Source organism: Lycorma delicatula, chromosome 2 (assembly GCF_047948215.1).
Source record: "Lycorma delicatula isolate Av1 chromosome 2, ASM4794821v1, whole genome shotgun sequence".
NCBI lineage: Eukaryota > Metazoa > Arthropoda > Insecta > Hemiptera > Fulgoridae > Lycorma > Lycorma delicatula.
The window spans coordinates 134,224,372-134,238,570 of record NC_134456.1 but is presented as its reverse complement, the minus strand read 5'-3'; the positions used below and the strand labels follow the sequence as shown (position 1 = coordinate 134,238,570).

The following is a 14,199-nucleotide window of genomic DNA, read 5'->3' as shown; positions in this document are numbered from 1 at the left end:
TCCTTATAATGTACAATCAATCACAGTTTTGGGTTTGAGTAAAGAATGCTGGCTAAAATAAATTGAAGTGAGTGACATGTATTATTCAGTTCTTTATAGAGTAGCTGATTTTCATTCGGCTACAGCAATAATTTGAATGATACAAATAATTAATTATAGTGATTAATCAATCTTTCTTTTGAAACATAATTCTTTCTATGAATGTTTTTCATTTACAGCTTATTTGTTTTTTAAATAATCAACATCTATTCATACAACAAAGTATATAAAAAATACCAACTTCAGTTTTTAAATAATTTTGAAATTAAGCAATGGTTTCAATGTATTTCACCATGAATTTTAAATGATTCTGAATTGTTACAGTAACTTGAAAATATAAGTGATTGTGAATTATCATGAAATGAAAATTTTGAATCTGCTGGAAAAAATAAAATCTGATGGATAAATAATGTATAAAACAAAATTTAAAAACAATTGGTTCTGCTACAAAAAATCCAGGAGTGCTTTTGAACTATTTCAGATAAGTAGCTACTTTATAGCTAGATAAAATACCTATGACTTGAATGTAAGATTAACAGAGCAACACGGACATGAATAGATCTTTCTCTCTTTTTCATACCAATCATTAGATTGGCTGAAATTTTTACTATGCTGTATTACATTGTGCAGTAATAGATGTAGCTGCTGTCTTATAATTAATTTTAGCTCCAACTTCAAATAATAGATGTTCATAAAATGCTGTTTGGTGATTCATAAGAATACTTTTTTAATCTTTTTAAAGAAATAAATGTTTTCAAAATAAAATTATTTCTATTTTATTATTTAATTCTAAAATGTTGATTAAATTAAATGATGAGCAAAAGTATGATTGATTGCATGAATTACTAAAATATTTCATTCGTGTATGCAGTATTGCCAACAGTTTTAAAATAAAAATGAATTCCTCTACTAAGCTATGAATTATTTACATAAAATGACAATTGTTCGGTTCTGGAACTGATAGTAACACTTCATTAAATCAATCCATAAATGTACATGTAGAAAAAAACATTTTTCATAAGAAAAAATTACCTTTTCTAAAGTAGAAGCAATTATAGTGCAGAGTACAAGATTAGGTTCATTACTGACTAAGCTAAGTGAATTTATTATGTTTCCAATAGCTTTAATATCACGAAAGGCTAATTTTATTAAACATCTTAATAAAATTATCCTCTGAGGATAGTCTTTTGAACTTGCAGCAATCCATTGGAGTAATGCTGGCCAGCAAATTGTTTCAGGTAGTTGCACAGGATGATGATCATCAATAATACCTAAAAAAAAAGTTAATAAATATACATCAGAATTACCACATGATTAACTTTTAAAGATATTTGGGAATTAAAAGCACAAGAAATTGATACATAATAGCTTGCTTCCAGAAGAGATGAATCCTGACTGTTATTCTCTGAAATAGCAGTCTAAGTAGCTCTATGAACTCAGCGTTGTGAAGACTGTCTACAGATGTCAGAAGATTCATAACCAGTTGTGAATAATGAAAGTTGCTTAACTCAGGCTTAGCATTAACATATGTGAAACAAAAAAGACTTTTCACTGTATACAGAAATAGAGTGATATGATGCAATTTTATAGCAAATAGACTGTTATTTGTAATAGCAACAGTTGAAAATGCCTACCTGATGTTTTAAATCTATGTGAATGTATTGGTTTAAATTACATATATTATAAATTTAGTAAAAATTATTCAGATGCTGTGAAGGCATTATAATACATAATTATTAAGTAATGCATGTCGATTAAGAAGAACAATAATACAGGGTATCTGGGCATTTAGAAAACTAGTATCATAATCTCTTAAACATAGGCTCAATCGAAAGGAAATATCTCCAAGATTTGTTCTGAATACTCTCAAGGTCAGCGGAATAGGCATGCACAAACAAGTCGACTTACAATGCAGTTATAGTCCCTTCCATTTTCTATTACTGTATAGCGGTTGACAGTACCCAAAATTCAACAATTGTGTCTGTTAACTTTCTCGCATATACGAAAAGTTGTCTCAAGATATCAAGATAATTAGGATTATTTTCAATGACAATATGTTACATCTGCAGGAAACTTATTTTGTAGGGGGTGATCATTTGGTTTAATGTGATGGAGTTGTAACTTGTACATTGCAAATGGAACTGTTAATGAACAATGTCATGAACAGTGAAACAAGGAATTTGCAGCTTGTAACTATCCCGCCTAATTAATTTTCCAGTATTGACAGTGAATGCATTGCCTTCACGATCCATCAACTCATCACTAACTGAAACTTTTGGATAATTTCCAGTTTGTGAAACCAAGCTTCCAGTCTCTCTTAAACTTGTAACTCACTGATGAATAGACATATTCATATCCAAAGATAAAAAGAAAATAAATACATAAAAAATCAGATTAAGAAAGTTAATCACTGAGAAACATATCAAAATCTATAAAAATTAAAGTACTTTGTTGACTCACTTGTAATAATATCATATACTAAGACATGATATGGAAGACTCTTGGCTGCAGCTAACATAGTTATTAATATAACCACTTGAGTTTGTGACTGAAGATAACAGAGTGGTAATGATGATAAAAGTTCCAGTTTCCTAAAATGTAAAAATATAGTGATAAAAAGGGATATGTTAAAAAAAATGATTCTATAATATATATATATATATTTAACATTCTTGAATAATAAACTTAAAAAAAAATTCTTTTCTCTTAAAAAAATGAATGATAAATGGAATATCAATCAAATTCTGCTCCAGTAGGACATTATATAGAATATTTCTAAATCTATATAAATAAGAATGTAAATGTTCATTTGTTCAAAATTTTAAATCACCAAAAGTTCTTCACAGATTGCTTTGAAATTTTGACACAACATTGCATTCGAATACACCCATGTTCTTATATACTTACTACTTATATACCTAAGATGTCACACCTGTGATAATAAGTAAAAACATGCTTTTTTTAAAAAGCATTTGGTTTCATGAATCCAAATCAGCCACTACTGTTCTGACAATTCATGACTAAATATCGCAAGCAACCATCTCAAAGACAGTCTGTTATTGCATGGTACAATCGTTTTATTGAAATGGTTGTGTATCACATAGGACACCAGGTCAGGGTAGACCTTCAGTTTCTGAAGTGGCAATTGAACAAGTTCGTCAGACATTCATTCGAAGTCCAGATAAATCAACAGGACACACTAGCTTAGAATTGAATATTCTTTATTATATAATATATAGTATAGATATAACTTCATATACACTATGGAGGGCTATCATTTAAATGGTATTAGTGTATAGGCGATCTACCGCAGTAGTTAGTTCTTAGATGGTACCACTGATATGCTATATTGAAATAAGTAAATAAATAAATATAATTATAAATATAATCTAACCAAACTTAACCTATGACTTGTGAGTGCAGGTTAAGTTTGGTTAGAATATATTTATAATTTTATTTACTTCAATATAAGGTTTCAGTGGCGCCATCTGAGAACTAACTACAGCGGTAGATCACGTACTACATTAATACCATTTAAACACTAAAAATTACAACAATACAAGCTTTGAGTGAAGGTGAAAAAGAAAATTAACTTTGTTTTAAATAAACATCTTAAACAAAATTAAGACTGAAGATATTTATCTTAATAAAATTGTGTTCAACCTTCCATACCAGCGGTAAAGTGAATAGACATAATGTTTGGATATTGGGTGAGCAGAATCCAAGTCACACAATCAAACATGTATGGGACTCGCCTAAGGTAAATGCTTTTTATGCTGTAAGTTGTCATAAAATTTATGGTCCTTTCTTTTTAGTCGAGTCAACTGTAACTGGTATGTCATACCTGGAAATGCCTGAACATTATCTGTCATAATTACAATAGGATGTGGACACAGAGTTCATTTTCCAGCAAGTTTAAGTGCAATCATATTATCATCATGTAGTTTTACCACATCTTAATGGATTGGACAGGTGGGACAATTTCCTGGCCAACACGATCACTTGATTAAACTCTAATGGATTACTCTGTATGAGATTGCATTAAAGATAGTGTTTGTTCCTCTGGTTCCAGGAACTGTGGATGAGCTGCAGCAATGAATAACATAAACAGTTGCCACCATAGAACAGAACATGATTCACAGAATTTTGCAGGAAATTGATTACATATAGGACATCTGCCATGTAATAAAAGATAACATGGCAAAATACAAAATATTGAACATATTTTGTAAATGAAACTTGAAGATATGCAGTACTCAGTGTTGTATCACACATTTCTGTAAGTTATTTACTTTTGTATAACTAATTTAGAAATATTCTGTACATTGTTTATATTCTCTATATTGTGTCTTATTCTGTAAATTTCTCATGAACATGAGAAACATTGATTCTGAAATTTAAAACATTGGTCCCTGTGAAAGAAATGATCATGAAAAAGTAAAAAATAAAATTTAGATCAACTTTTGAGACATTAAATCAATCAGATAGAGAAAAAATAATTATAGTCTTTATTAAGTAAATTACAACTGCATGCAGCTTTGAGCAGTTTTATTACACGATGATCATCAATTACATCAACACAACTGGGCATGTTTGCATGCACACACACACACACACACACACACACACACACACACACACACACACACACACATATATATATATATATATGCATGTGCGCACACACACACATGCACATTGTAGAAATTTTATGATTACTGTGCATGTATCATAATGTCAATGAATTAACATTATTGTGCAGGTCAGACCTGCTAGGTTCTTCATGCTAGGTGTGTATGAACTGAATGGAATACTGATCCTCCTACATCCAAGTGTACTCATCAGTGGGATATGATTTTACGAGAAACTGGCAGCTTGGTTACACAAACTGGCAATCATGCAAAAGTTTCACTTACAGATGAGACTGTGGATCGTGTAGGTGATGCGTTCACTACTAGTCCTGGAAAGTCAATTAGGCGGGATTCCACTATTCAAAAAATTCCTTGTTCCACTATTCATGACATCGTTCATAAGCAGCTCTGTCTGTGAGGGTACAAGTTACAACTCTTTCATCACACTAAACCAAATTATCGCTGCCTAAAATATCAGTTTTCTGCAGAGGTAAATGCACTGTGCTGAAAACAATCCTATCTTGATACATTGTTATTTACCGATGAGGCAACCTTTTGCATGTGTGAGAACGTTAACAGACACAATTGTAGAATTTGTGATACTGGAAACCCCCATAAGTAAGAAAATGAAAAGGACATACCAAAAGTCAATGTTTGGTTAGGACTGTACAAAATGGTATCATTGGTCTGCTTTTTAATGGAGCCCATTCTGACAGGAAACATACACACATTGACATGCTTGAGAACTTTGCTCTTCTCAGATTCCTGCAGGCTTCAGTTTCCAACAAGATGGTGCTCCACCACACTTTTATTGAGATGTTACAATGTTCTTGAAAAACACTTTGGATGTTGGATCAGATGAGGAGGTCATATTTCAAGGCTAAATCACTCCTTTGGACTTTTTTCTTGGGGGATTTATTATTTTTTATTAGATTTATTACCAAAGAATAGTTTGAGATTTGAACGGTTTAAAACACAGAATTTTTGATCTAATAACATCACAGATGCTCCTAAACAGCTGACAAGAGTAAGATTATTGTCTAGACATCTGCCAAGCTAAAAAAGGTGGACACACTGAACTTGACTAAACTACATTAAAAAAGGTGAGTTGCTGTACTTATTAAAAAAAAAAAATGATTAAATCATCTTAACTGATTCTCTTACTATAAGCTGGATAACTTTAGCTTGGACACTGTATATATAATGATGAGTAAAAATGATTAATACCAAAATTTTGCATACAACAAATGATGCTAAAAAGTTTGTTCTGAAATGCCTGGCATATATTCAATAGTAAATAAAAAAAATGGTCTGACTATTTTTTTTCATGTAACAGTATGAAATAATTTCTAAATGTTTGTCTAAAACTTTGCTTTATCAGTATATTTAAAACTAAAATGTGAATCTATGTGTTGGAATCTTGAATAATGTGTATAAAAAGAGTAATTGCAGAGTGGAAAATTGAAAATATAGTATGATCAAATCAAGTAAATTAGTTGAAGTGAAAAAGATGATGATTAGTAGATTTTGCAAACTTTATAGTTTTTATAAACAGATATTAAATTGTAAATTATTTTTTACTACCACATTACTTCATTATCATTTCTAAAAAGAGAAACCTGATTAAAACTTTTAACCAGTAAAAATGAGAATTAAGAGATGCATAATATAAAAAACTGAATATAGATAAAAGAAAATAAGTTGTCTACTGGTAAATTTTTTTTGTAATTTTACAGCCAAACGTAAAGAAATATCTTGAAAGTCTAACATCTCACATCAACTCAAAAGTCAGCCAATTCAAAAGATTGTGGATGTTAAAAAAACTGTCTACTAAGTTCAGAACAGACATAATCAATGAATGACAGAATCAAAATCAATGTGTACAGACAAATGTCCAAAAACACATACTTTTAGGATTAACACATATTTTTACAACATACTTTTAAAGATTAACTTCAATTTAACGGACAGAAAATTTTTACATCTACAACTACATTTAGACTGAAATTTTTACAATTTAAAAAATAAAACAATAAATGTTTTTTAACACATGATAAGTAATAACTGAATTAATTACCTCTGAATGAAAGTTGAAATCTGAAAATCTGATTTATAATCATCTTCCTTAATACCTTCAGATAAAATTACAGCCAAATCACAGAGATTCTTCTTTACTTCTTCAGAAACAACTTGATCTGCTTCATCAATTAATACAAGACCTAGAAGTAATTTAGAAAGAACTTTTTTCAGCAATGATTTTCCAGAAGCTGGAGATTTTCTAGCTATATCTGACAACAGAGTTAAACCCATTGCAGCAACCATATCTCTAAAAAAGAAAAAGAAGGAAATATACTATTAATGAAAAATAATACAGTGTAGTCACCCATAATGATGTAATTCAGATTCAGAATAAATACCTCATAACTTCTGCAATATAAACTAAGAACATATATTAGTAAACCTTTATACAGCCCTGAACATTCATTTCTTAACACATAGTATGTACAAAGTATTAAATATTCAGTATGATTATAAAGCTAAAATTCAGAAATTGTAATCAAGATGTATGCATTACATAATTAGATAGAAATACAATTATCAGCTAATTAAAAATATTTCATTTATCAAAATTATCATAAAAAAAAGAAAAATTCTTATTTTACTTTTTTTATTATGATCTCGGACAAGCTACTACTTGTATTTTAATGAGAAAGATGAGACTGATGAAATAATAGGTGAAAAACACTAGACTTTTATCAGTTATTGAACCTGAGACCAGCTGATCTAGAAGCCAGCAAGCTAACTACTACACCAACTGATCTAGATGAAAGTTTATTATATTAATGAATATTATATGCAATAATAGTAAATTATATTATACAGAGTAGCAGCCTAAACCATCCACTAGTAAATGTACATAGAATTCTATACTTTCGCCCAGCCTTTCTTCACAAAAAAAAACATTCCTTGTGAGAATCAATATTAATTAAGACTATCTGACTAATTATGGACCCGAATTAATAAACAGTGAATTAACAAAGCATGGATGAATGACTACAATATCAAGACAAAGGCTTAGCTGTTCCAATGGACGTTTTCTGAGGAGCCAAAACCAAGCAGAACGATGTCAAGTCCGGTCAAATGTGAAGGTCCTTCTAACCGTTTTCTTTGACTATAATGGAATTGTTCATCACAAATGTCAACCTCAAGGTCATACAGTCAACAAGGAATACCTAGTACCTAGTGGTTTTATGCAATCTGGAGAAAATGATACAAAGTTAGAGAGACAACTGGTGGATTTTGGGTCATGACAACGCACTGGCGCATACCGCTTAATTATCCACCAGTTCTCGGTTAAATATAATACTGTTGTAATGCCGCATCCCCAATTTTCCATACATGGATCCCTGTCACTCTTTCTTATTACCAAAACTTAAAAAGACACAAAAAGGACAATGTTTTTTGAACAATGAGACAAAAGGAAATCGCTAGCCAAGCTCAAGGGACAACCACAGGAGCATTAAACCAGTGTTTTTAAAACTGGAAGTTACTTTAACAAAAGTCTACAGAATCAAGGGGGACTACTTTGAAGGAGATGGGATAAACATTGAAGACTGAATAAATGCTTTTGGAGAAAATAAAAAAATTCTTGTTACTTTCTAATCAAACCTTGAACATGTTTCCTCAAACCAATACAGGTAATGGAATACTAGAGCAACATTACTTACAAACAACTTCATTTTTTCAGTTTCGTAGTTATGGAAATACCATTTAAGTCTACCAGTTGATAGACTTTGAAAGATCATATTTAATTCTTAATCTCATCAAATAAAAAAAAAAAAAACTGAATTAATGAGAATGGAAAAAAATACATTCAATATAGAAAAAAGTAAAAAACTAAATAAAAGTAGAAAAAAGGAACAAAAGTAGAAAAATTAAATAAACTATTTAAGCATTAAAGTAAAAATTATATTTGGTAACACTTCAACTTACTTGCTTTCATGGAATTCTTCTGTTTCAAATAATTCAATAAGTTTATGGTGTTGCTTATAACGAGAAAGTTTTGTGGCAAGTGACACTAATTCCTGAGCATCAAAAAAAGGTAAAAGACTGTTAGCATGAGAGCAAATCCAGTCATCATCAGCATTTTCTAGAAGAAAGCGTGCAGTCAAAGATGCTGGACCTTCTGAACCTTCTTCTGTTTCTCTTAATGCAGACATTTTTTGCTCCATTAGCTGAAACTAAATAATAAAATAATGTTTATTTAAAATGAGCATAAATGCTATACAAAAAAAAAAATAAATGTTTATCAATGTTTACATGCTGACTGACTAATTACATTACAACATAGAAATTGGTTAAGATTCATGAACATATTTAAAGAATTAGATTTAAATTTAAAAATATGAATGTCTGGTAGATCTGGCGACTTAACTAACCAGCCCGGAGTACCGTGAAACAATGTAGTTTTTAGAGCGAGTATGGACTGTAGATGATGATGAAATGAAACAACTCCTTGTTGCCTTTGAATTGTTATGTTTAATATGTCGTTACTCTTGACATAATAACTAACATGACAAACTAAATTGAAAATAATAAATTAAATCGTTTTTCCATTTACTAGGCTTAGTAAGAAACTGACAAGACACTATGAAACCAAGAAGAGTTTCTTGAAATATGGTATGATTAGAATTATGAGTTAACTAAACAGGCTTAAGCAATGAAAGATAATATTGAGCATTTAGAAGAATGTCGATTTGCCCAGGAATATTAAAATTAGGATAGGCAAGAAAAAGTTGAGAAGGAATTTCCCAGTCGGTAACGTTTATAAAATCATTTGGTAACAAACCTGTAATAGATGACAGTATATGACATTTTAAATTAATATTAAAATTTTCATACCTAGAATTAATATTTAAATTAACACTTAACTTAGACTTAGTAACAACATTACTAATACCTGAGATCGCCATTAAAACAGGTTTGGTTTGAAGTCCAAGTTTTGCAGCAAACCTTTCAGTACAAAATGAAATCATCGAAGTGAAATCAAGCAAGACCCTGGCTTGGATGAAATTACTTTCTTATCTTTTACGTTAACTACAGCTGTTGTAAGTAAAATAGACTTGTTAGGTTCTGATTTTAAAGTACAATATGAATTATTAGCCGGAGGAGCTTGATTTGGCTTAGAAGATTAATTGCTGGCTCTTGCAGCATTTTATTTAAATGAATCAGTTGTATGATGCTTTCGTGAGCATTTTTTACATTTACAATTGCTTTGGCACTCTCTCACAATATGATGTTTACTTAAACAATTAAGACATCATTTTTCTTGGAGTATAAAATGTTTCCGTTCATTATAACTAAAAAAATTTATCACATTGACAAAATTTATGGTTGCCAGTTTTACATAATGTGGACATAATATTATTAGAATTATTTACATAAAATACATTTTTACTAGAACTAGGTTTTGAATAATCATATTTTTTGCTGCTAAAGTCTACATTAGACGGCTGTACCCTTTCATTACATTGAATCGTGTCAGTGGATTCAAGTAGTTCACGCTTACATTCTAAGAAAGAAATGAGTTGTTCTAACTTTGGAAATTCATTATTTTCCAATGTTTTTTCCCAGTCTCTTAAAGTATTTAAATTTTGAGTAATTTATTGTATTATAATAAATTCTAAATAATCAATATTTAAATTCTTCAATGCATTAATGTTTGAATTAATTTGGTCAATGAATTTAGATAAATTTTCAGAATTTTCCTTTTTTAATTGTTTTAAATTAATAATTTCTAAAGCATATTTAGCAGCAATTAGTCGCTTATTGTCATAACGAGCTTTAAGTAATTTTATTACAGTTTCATAATTTTCAGACGTTACTGATAAATTTTTTATTACATCAAGTGCATTAAGAAATTCGTAAGGTGGTAAAATTTTTCAAAATTAGAAAATTCTTCTCGGTTATGAACTAAACTGTTAAAACGATCAAAAAATTTATGCCTAGCTATCACATCACCAAGAAAGGGCTCAATTTGTATAGGTTTTAATTAATGTTGTTGGATTGGGTTTATTAATCATTTTAATTACATCAATTACCTCTAAAATTTTAAACGATTTTCTAGTTGTTTATGTTTTAATTTGTGGTTATCAAAAATATTGTAAATATATAATTTATAATATAATTTATAATAATATATTATATTTATAATATAATATTGTAAATTTATAATTTATTGTAAATATAGGTCCCTGACTTGTAAGTCTTTATCTGTTGCATCTTTATGCAACTCTATTTCAGATTGAACTTCAAAAAATGTTTTTTCATATTCTAATAGTTAGTCGAATTTAATAGTGAATATGTCATAATCACCTGATTCGTAATTAAAATTGTCAGTGAATGTTTTTGATTTAGCTATGCTGTTTTTAATAATACCTTGTTTCTTAATTAAGTCCTTAAATTCCAGTTTTACTGGAATTATAATATTAACAGAGATAAAGTTAAATTTATTAGAAATTAAATTATCAGAAGGTAATGCTGGTAGATATAAACACGGCTGAATCTTATGTAGTATGGTTAGGTTATTGTCTATTATTAAAAGTTGAATGAACCAGATAACTAGAATGTATATACGATATGATTTCATGTGCTGGCTTAGACCTTCTTTCAAATCAAAGCGAGCCAACATGTAACTTGAACTAACAAGTTCTGACTAAATGAAACTTACAAAAAAAAAACAGATTTTGCAGGATCACAATGTATACATTCAGGAGTTACAACCTCAAACTTAAATGTATATTGCAAACCATTGAAATATTTAATTTTGCATCTTGAATGTACACTTTTATGTTTTAAATGCACCGCTTATAAATAAATTATAAATACTGCTTGTTCTGGAGACTTGATTCGACCTTACGAATTCTGCATAGAATCTTGTTCCTTGATTTGACGACTTGATTTAAATATCCGGCGACAGTGGACCATAAATGTATGTTAGATTTGGCCTGGAGAACCATACAACGATGGTAGATTTTCGAGCGAGTATGGACTATAGATGATGATGAAATGAAACAACTCCTTGTTGCCTTTGAATTTTTATGTTTAATATGTCGTTACTCTTGACATAATAACTAACATGACAAACTAAATTGACAATAATAAATGCTAACATAATTAGACTTGAACATTATCAAGTATACTACTAGTAACAATAATTGCCCAACTGGACGAAATGAAAAATACGACTGCTCTTTGCAGGATTCAGGCGCTGAATGAATACAGGTTACTTATACGATCACGACCACTCCTTGCGGCATCATAACGTAGAACATCATATGATCAGAGCTTGCTGGGAAGCTCTGGCTCTCGCTAGGTAGCAGCACCAGACGACTAAAGGTGAAATGTAACAATGTCTTTAATTGTTGGAGTAAAAGTTAACATTTTAATGAGAAAATGAGCTTATCCAACTAAAACTAGAAATACATTTACAAATTTTACATACTTCAGTACACATTATTACTTAAGATGGTAAATATAGGCTGCACAAGGAAAAAATTTTGAAATAACTGTCAAAAAGTAAATAAATGAACATACAAGTTTTATTGCTGAACACAAAACGTAAATTACATGCCAATAAATGCCTCAACATAAAAAATTTCAATTTCTAAAAACAATGTCCATGAGATGATGGTCGTTTGAATATATACATTCCTGGATGAGAATGCTGAAATTTTGCGTGGCATTTTGAAATACTTCTTTTTCTTTTCTTCATGGGTTAGGCAGATCTGCCTATTCCAGAAACCATCTTCTCCTTGGGCAACCTACACACCTGCAGCCTCTGGGTTTGTAATCACAGGCTAAGCAGGGCAAATGTTCATCTTCCATCTATTCTAGATGAATGTACCAGTTCCTCTTGTATGCCTTCATTTTATCTTCCATACTAAATAAACCAAGCTCATTTCTTATATCTTCACTTCTTATTCTGTCATTCAGTGTACATTCTTTGATTGCTCTTAGAAACCTCATTTCAGCTGCTGTTACTTGGTTTCTTTGTCTTGGAAAGGGTCCATGTCTCACTCCCATACAGCACCACTGGTATTGCCATCGTCTTATAAAACTTTAACCTAGTACCTCCCCTTGTCATATGTTTCAACACTCTCTGAATCCCATAGGTATTCCTAAACCTATTCAGCTTATTTGTCAGTATTATCTAGGAAAGATATTTGACATCCTAAATAAAGTGCGATACTTGTTCCAGGACACTCCCATTCATCTCAAATTTTTGACCTCACCAGATATTTGCCATAACAAGCCATTCATTACCTTTATCTTCCCAGCAGAAATTTTGAAATTGTATTCGTTGCATATGCATATGTTCTGCAGTCTGAACATTCCTCTCTGCAGAATGTCTTCAGATTTTTCAATTATGGTGACATCATCTGCATAAGTTATGATATTACGTTTTATATAAGGACTTAGTTGTATCACTGAGTCTATTCTATACTTTGCTGCCATCTGTAAATGACATTGTCCACATAAATGTTAAAAAATGTCAGAGAGATACAACAACCTTGTCTCACGCTCTTATTTGTTTTGACATGTTCCGATCTTTGTCCACCTGTGCTGATAACCACAGAGATGCCTCTGGCTCTTGATACCTTGAACAAGATATATAGGAAACCCCCCTTCAATCAATATACTCCAAATTTTCCTCTATCCAAGCTGTCAAATGCTTTTTCAAAATCAGCAAAAGTTGTATGTGTTTCCAGGTTAAATTCCCATCTTTTTTCAATCAGTTATTCTAATGGTAAAGATTGTATCCATTGTTGAATGACCTTTCTGAATCCCATTGTTCTTCTTCTACTACATGTTCAGCTATAATTTTCAGCCTACTATTGAGAATCCTGGCGTATATTTTATGTGCACTGTCCAGTAAATTTAAACCTCTATAATTTTCACATTTCTATCTGTCATCTTTTTTATATATTGGTATCACCTTTGCTTTCGAAAGTCTGACGGGATCTTCCCTTGCTTCCAATACATGTTAAACAGATACATCAATTTCAAATGTAGCAGAGTACCCCATACTTACAGCATTCAACATTCACTCCATCCATGCCTGTAGCTTTTCTATTTTTTAATACATTTAATGCTTCATTCACTTCCTCAATTATGATGTTGTCCAGGCCCTGAGTGTCTGCATCAGACCAATCTCCCTCTGAAGTCCCTTCATCATACCATAGTTTCTCACAGTATTCTCGCCGAACTTCATCATTGAAAGTGTTCAACTTAACAGAATCCTGCTGCTCATTGCACAGAGTTTTCAGTGCTTTGCATGAAAAAGTCTGTCGGCCATGAACATCATTCTCAACGTCAGCAATAAATCTTTCCCAGGAGTCTTGATGTCTTTTCTTTGCAAGTCCTTTTTAAAATTTCTTTTACTCTACATCTTTCGCTGTTTCCTTCTGTGGGACTGTTGATATATTTTCTGTATGCCTAATTCTTATCTTTCACAGCTGTATTTCTT

At 30.8% G+C, this 14,199-nt stretch overlaps 1 protein-coding gene across 2 annotated transcripts in view; it reads right to left on the bottom strand.

Annotated features, from left to right (window-relative positions):
* LOC142319228 (uncharacterized) overlaps window positions 1–14,199 on the bottom strand; it is a 72,323-nt gene that overhangs the window by 34,970 nt on the left and 23,154 nt on the right. For both annotated transcript variants that reach the window (XM_075356263.1, XM_075356264.1), the window contains exons 7-10: window positions 8,664–8,911; window positions 6,748–6,996; window positions 2,500–2,630; window positions 1,072–1,310 (exon numbers count right to left, since the gene is read on the bottom strand). In XM_075356263.1, coding sequence (XP_075212378.1) covers window positions 1,072–1,310; window positions 2,500–2,630; window positions 6,748–6,996; window positions 8,664–8,911 — 867 coding nt within the window. The remainder of the gene's footprint in view (window positions 1–1,071; window positions 1,311–2,499; window positions 2,631–6,747; window positions 6,997–8,663; window positions 8,912–14,199) is intronic.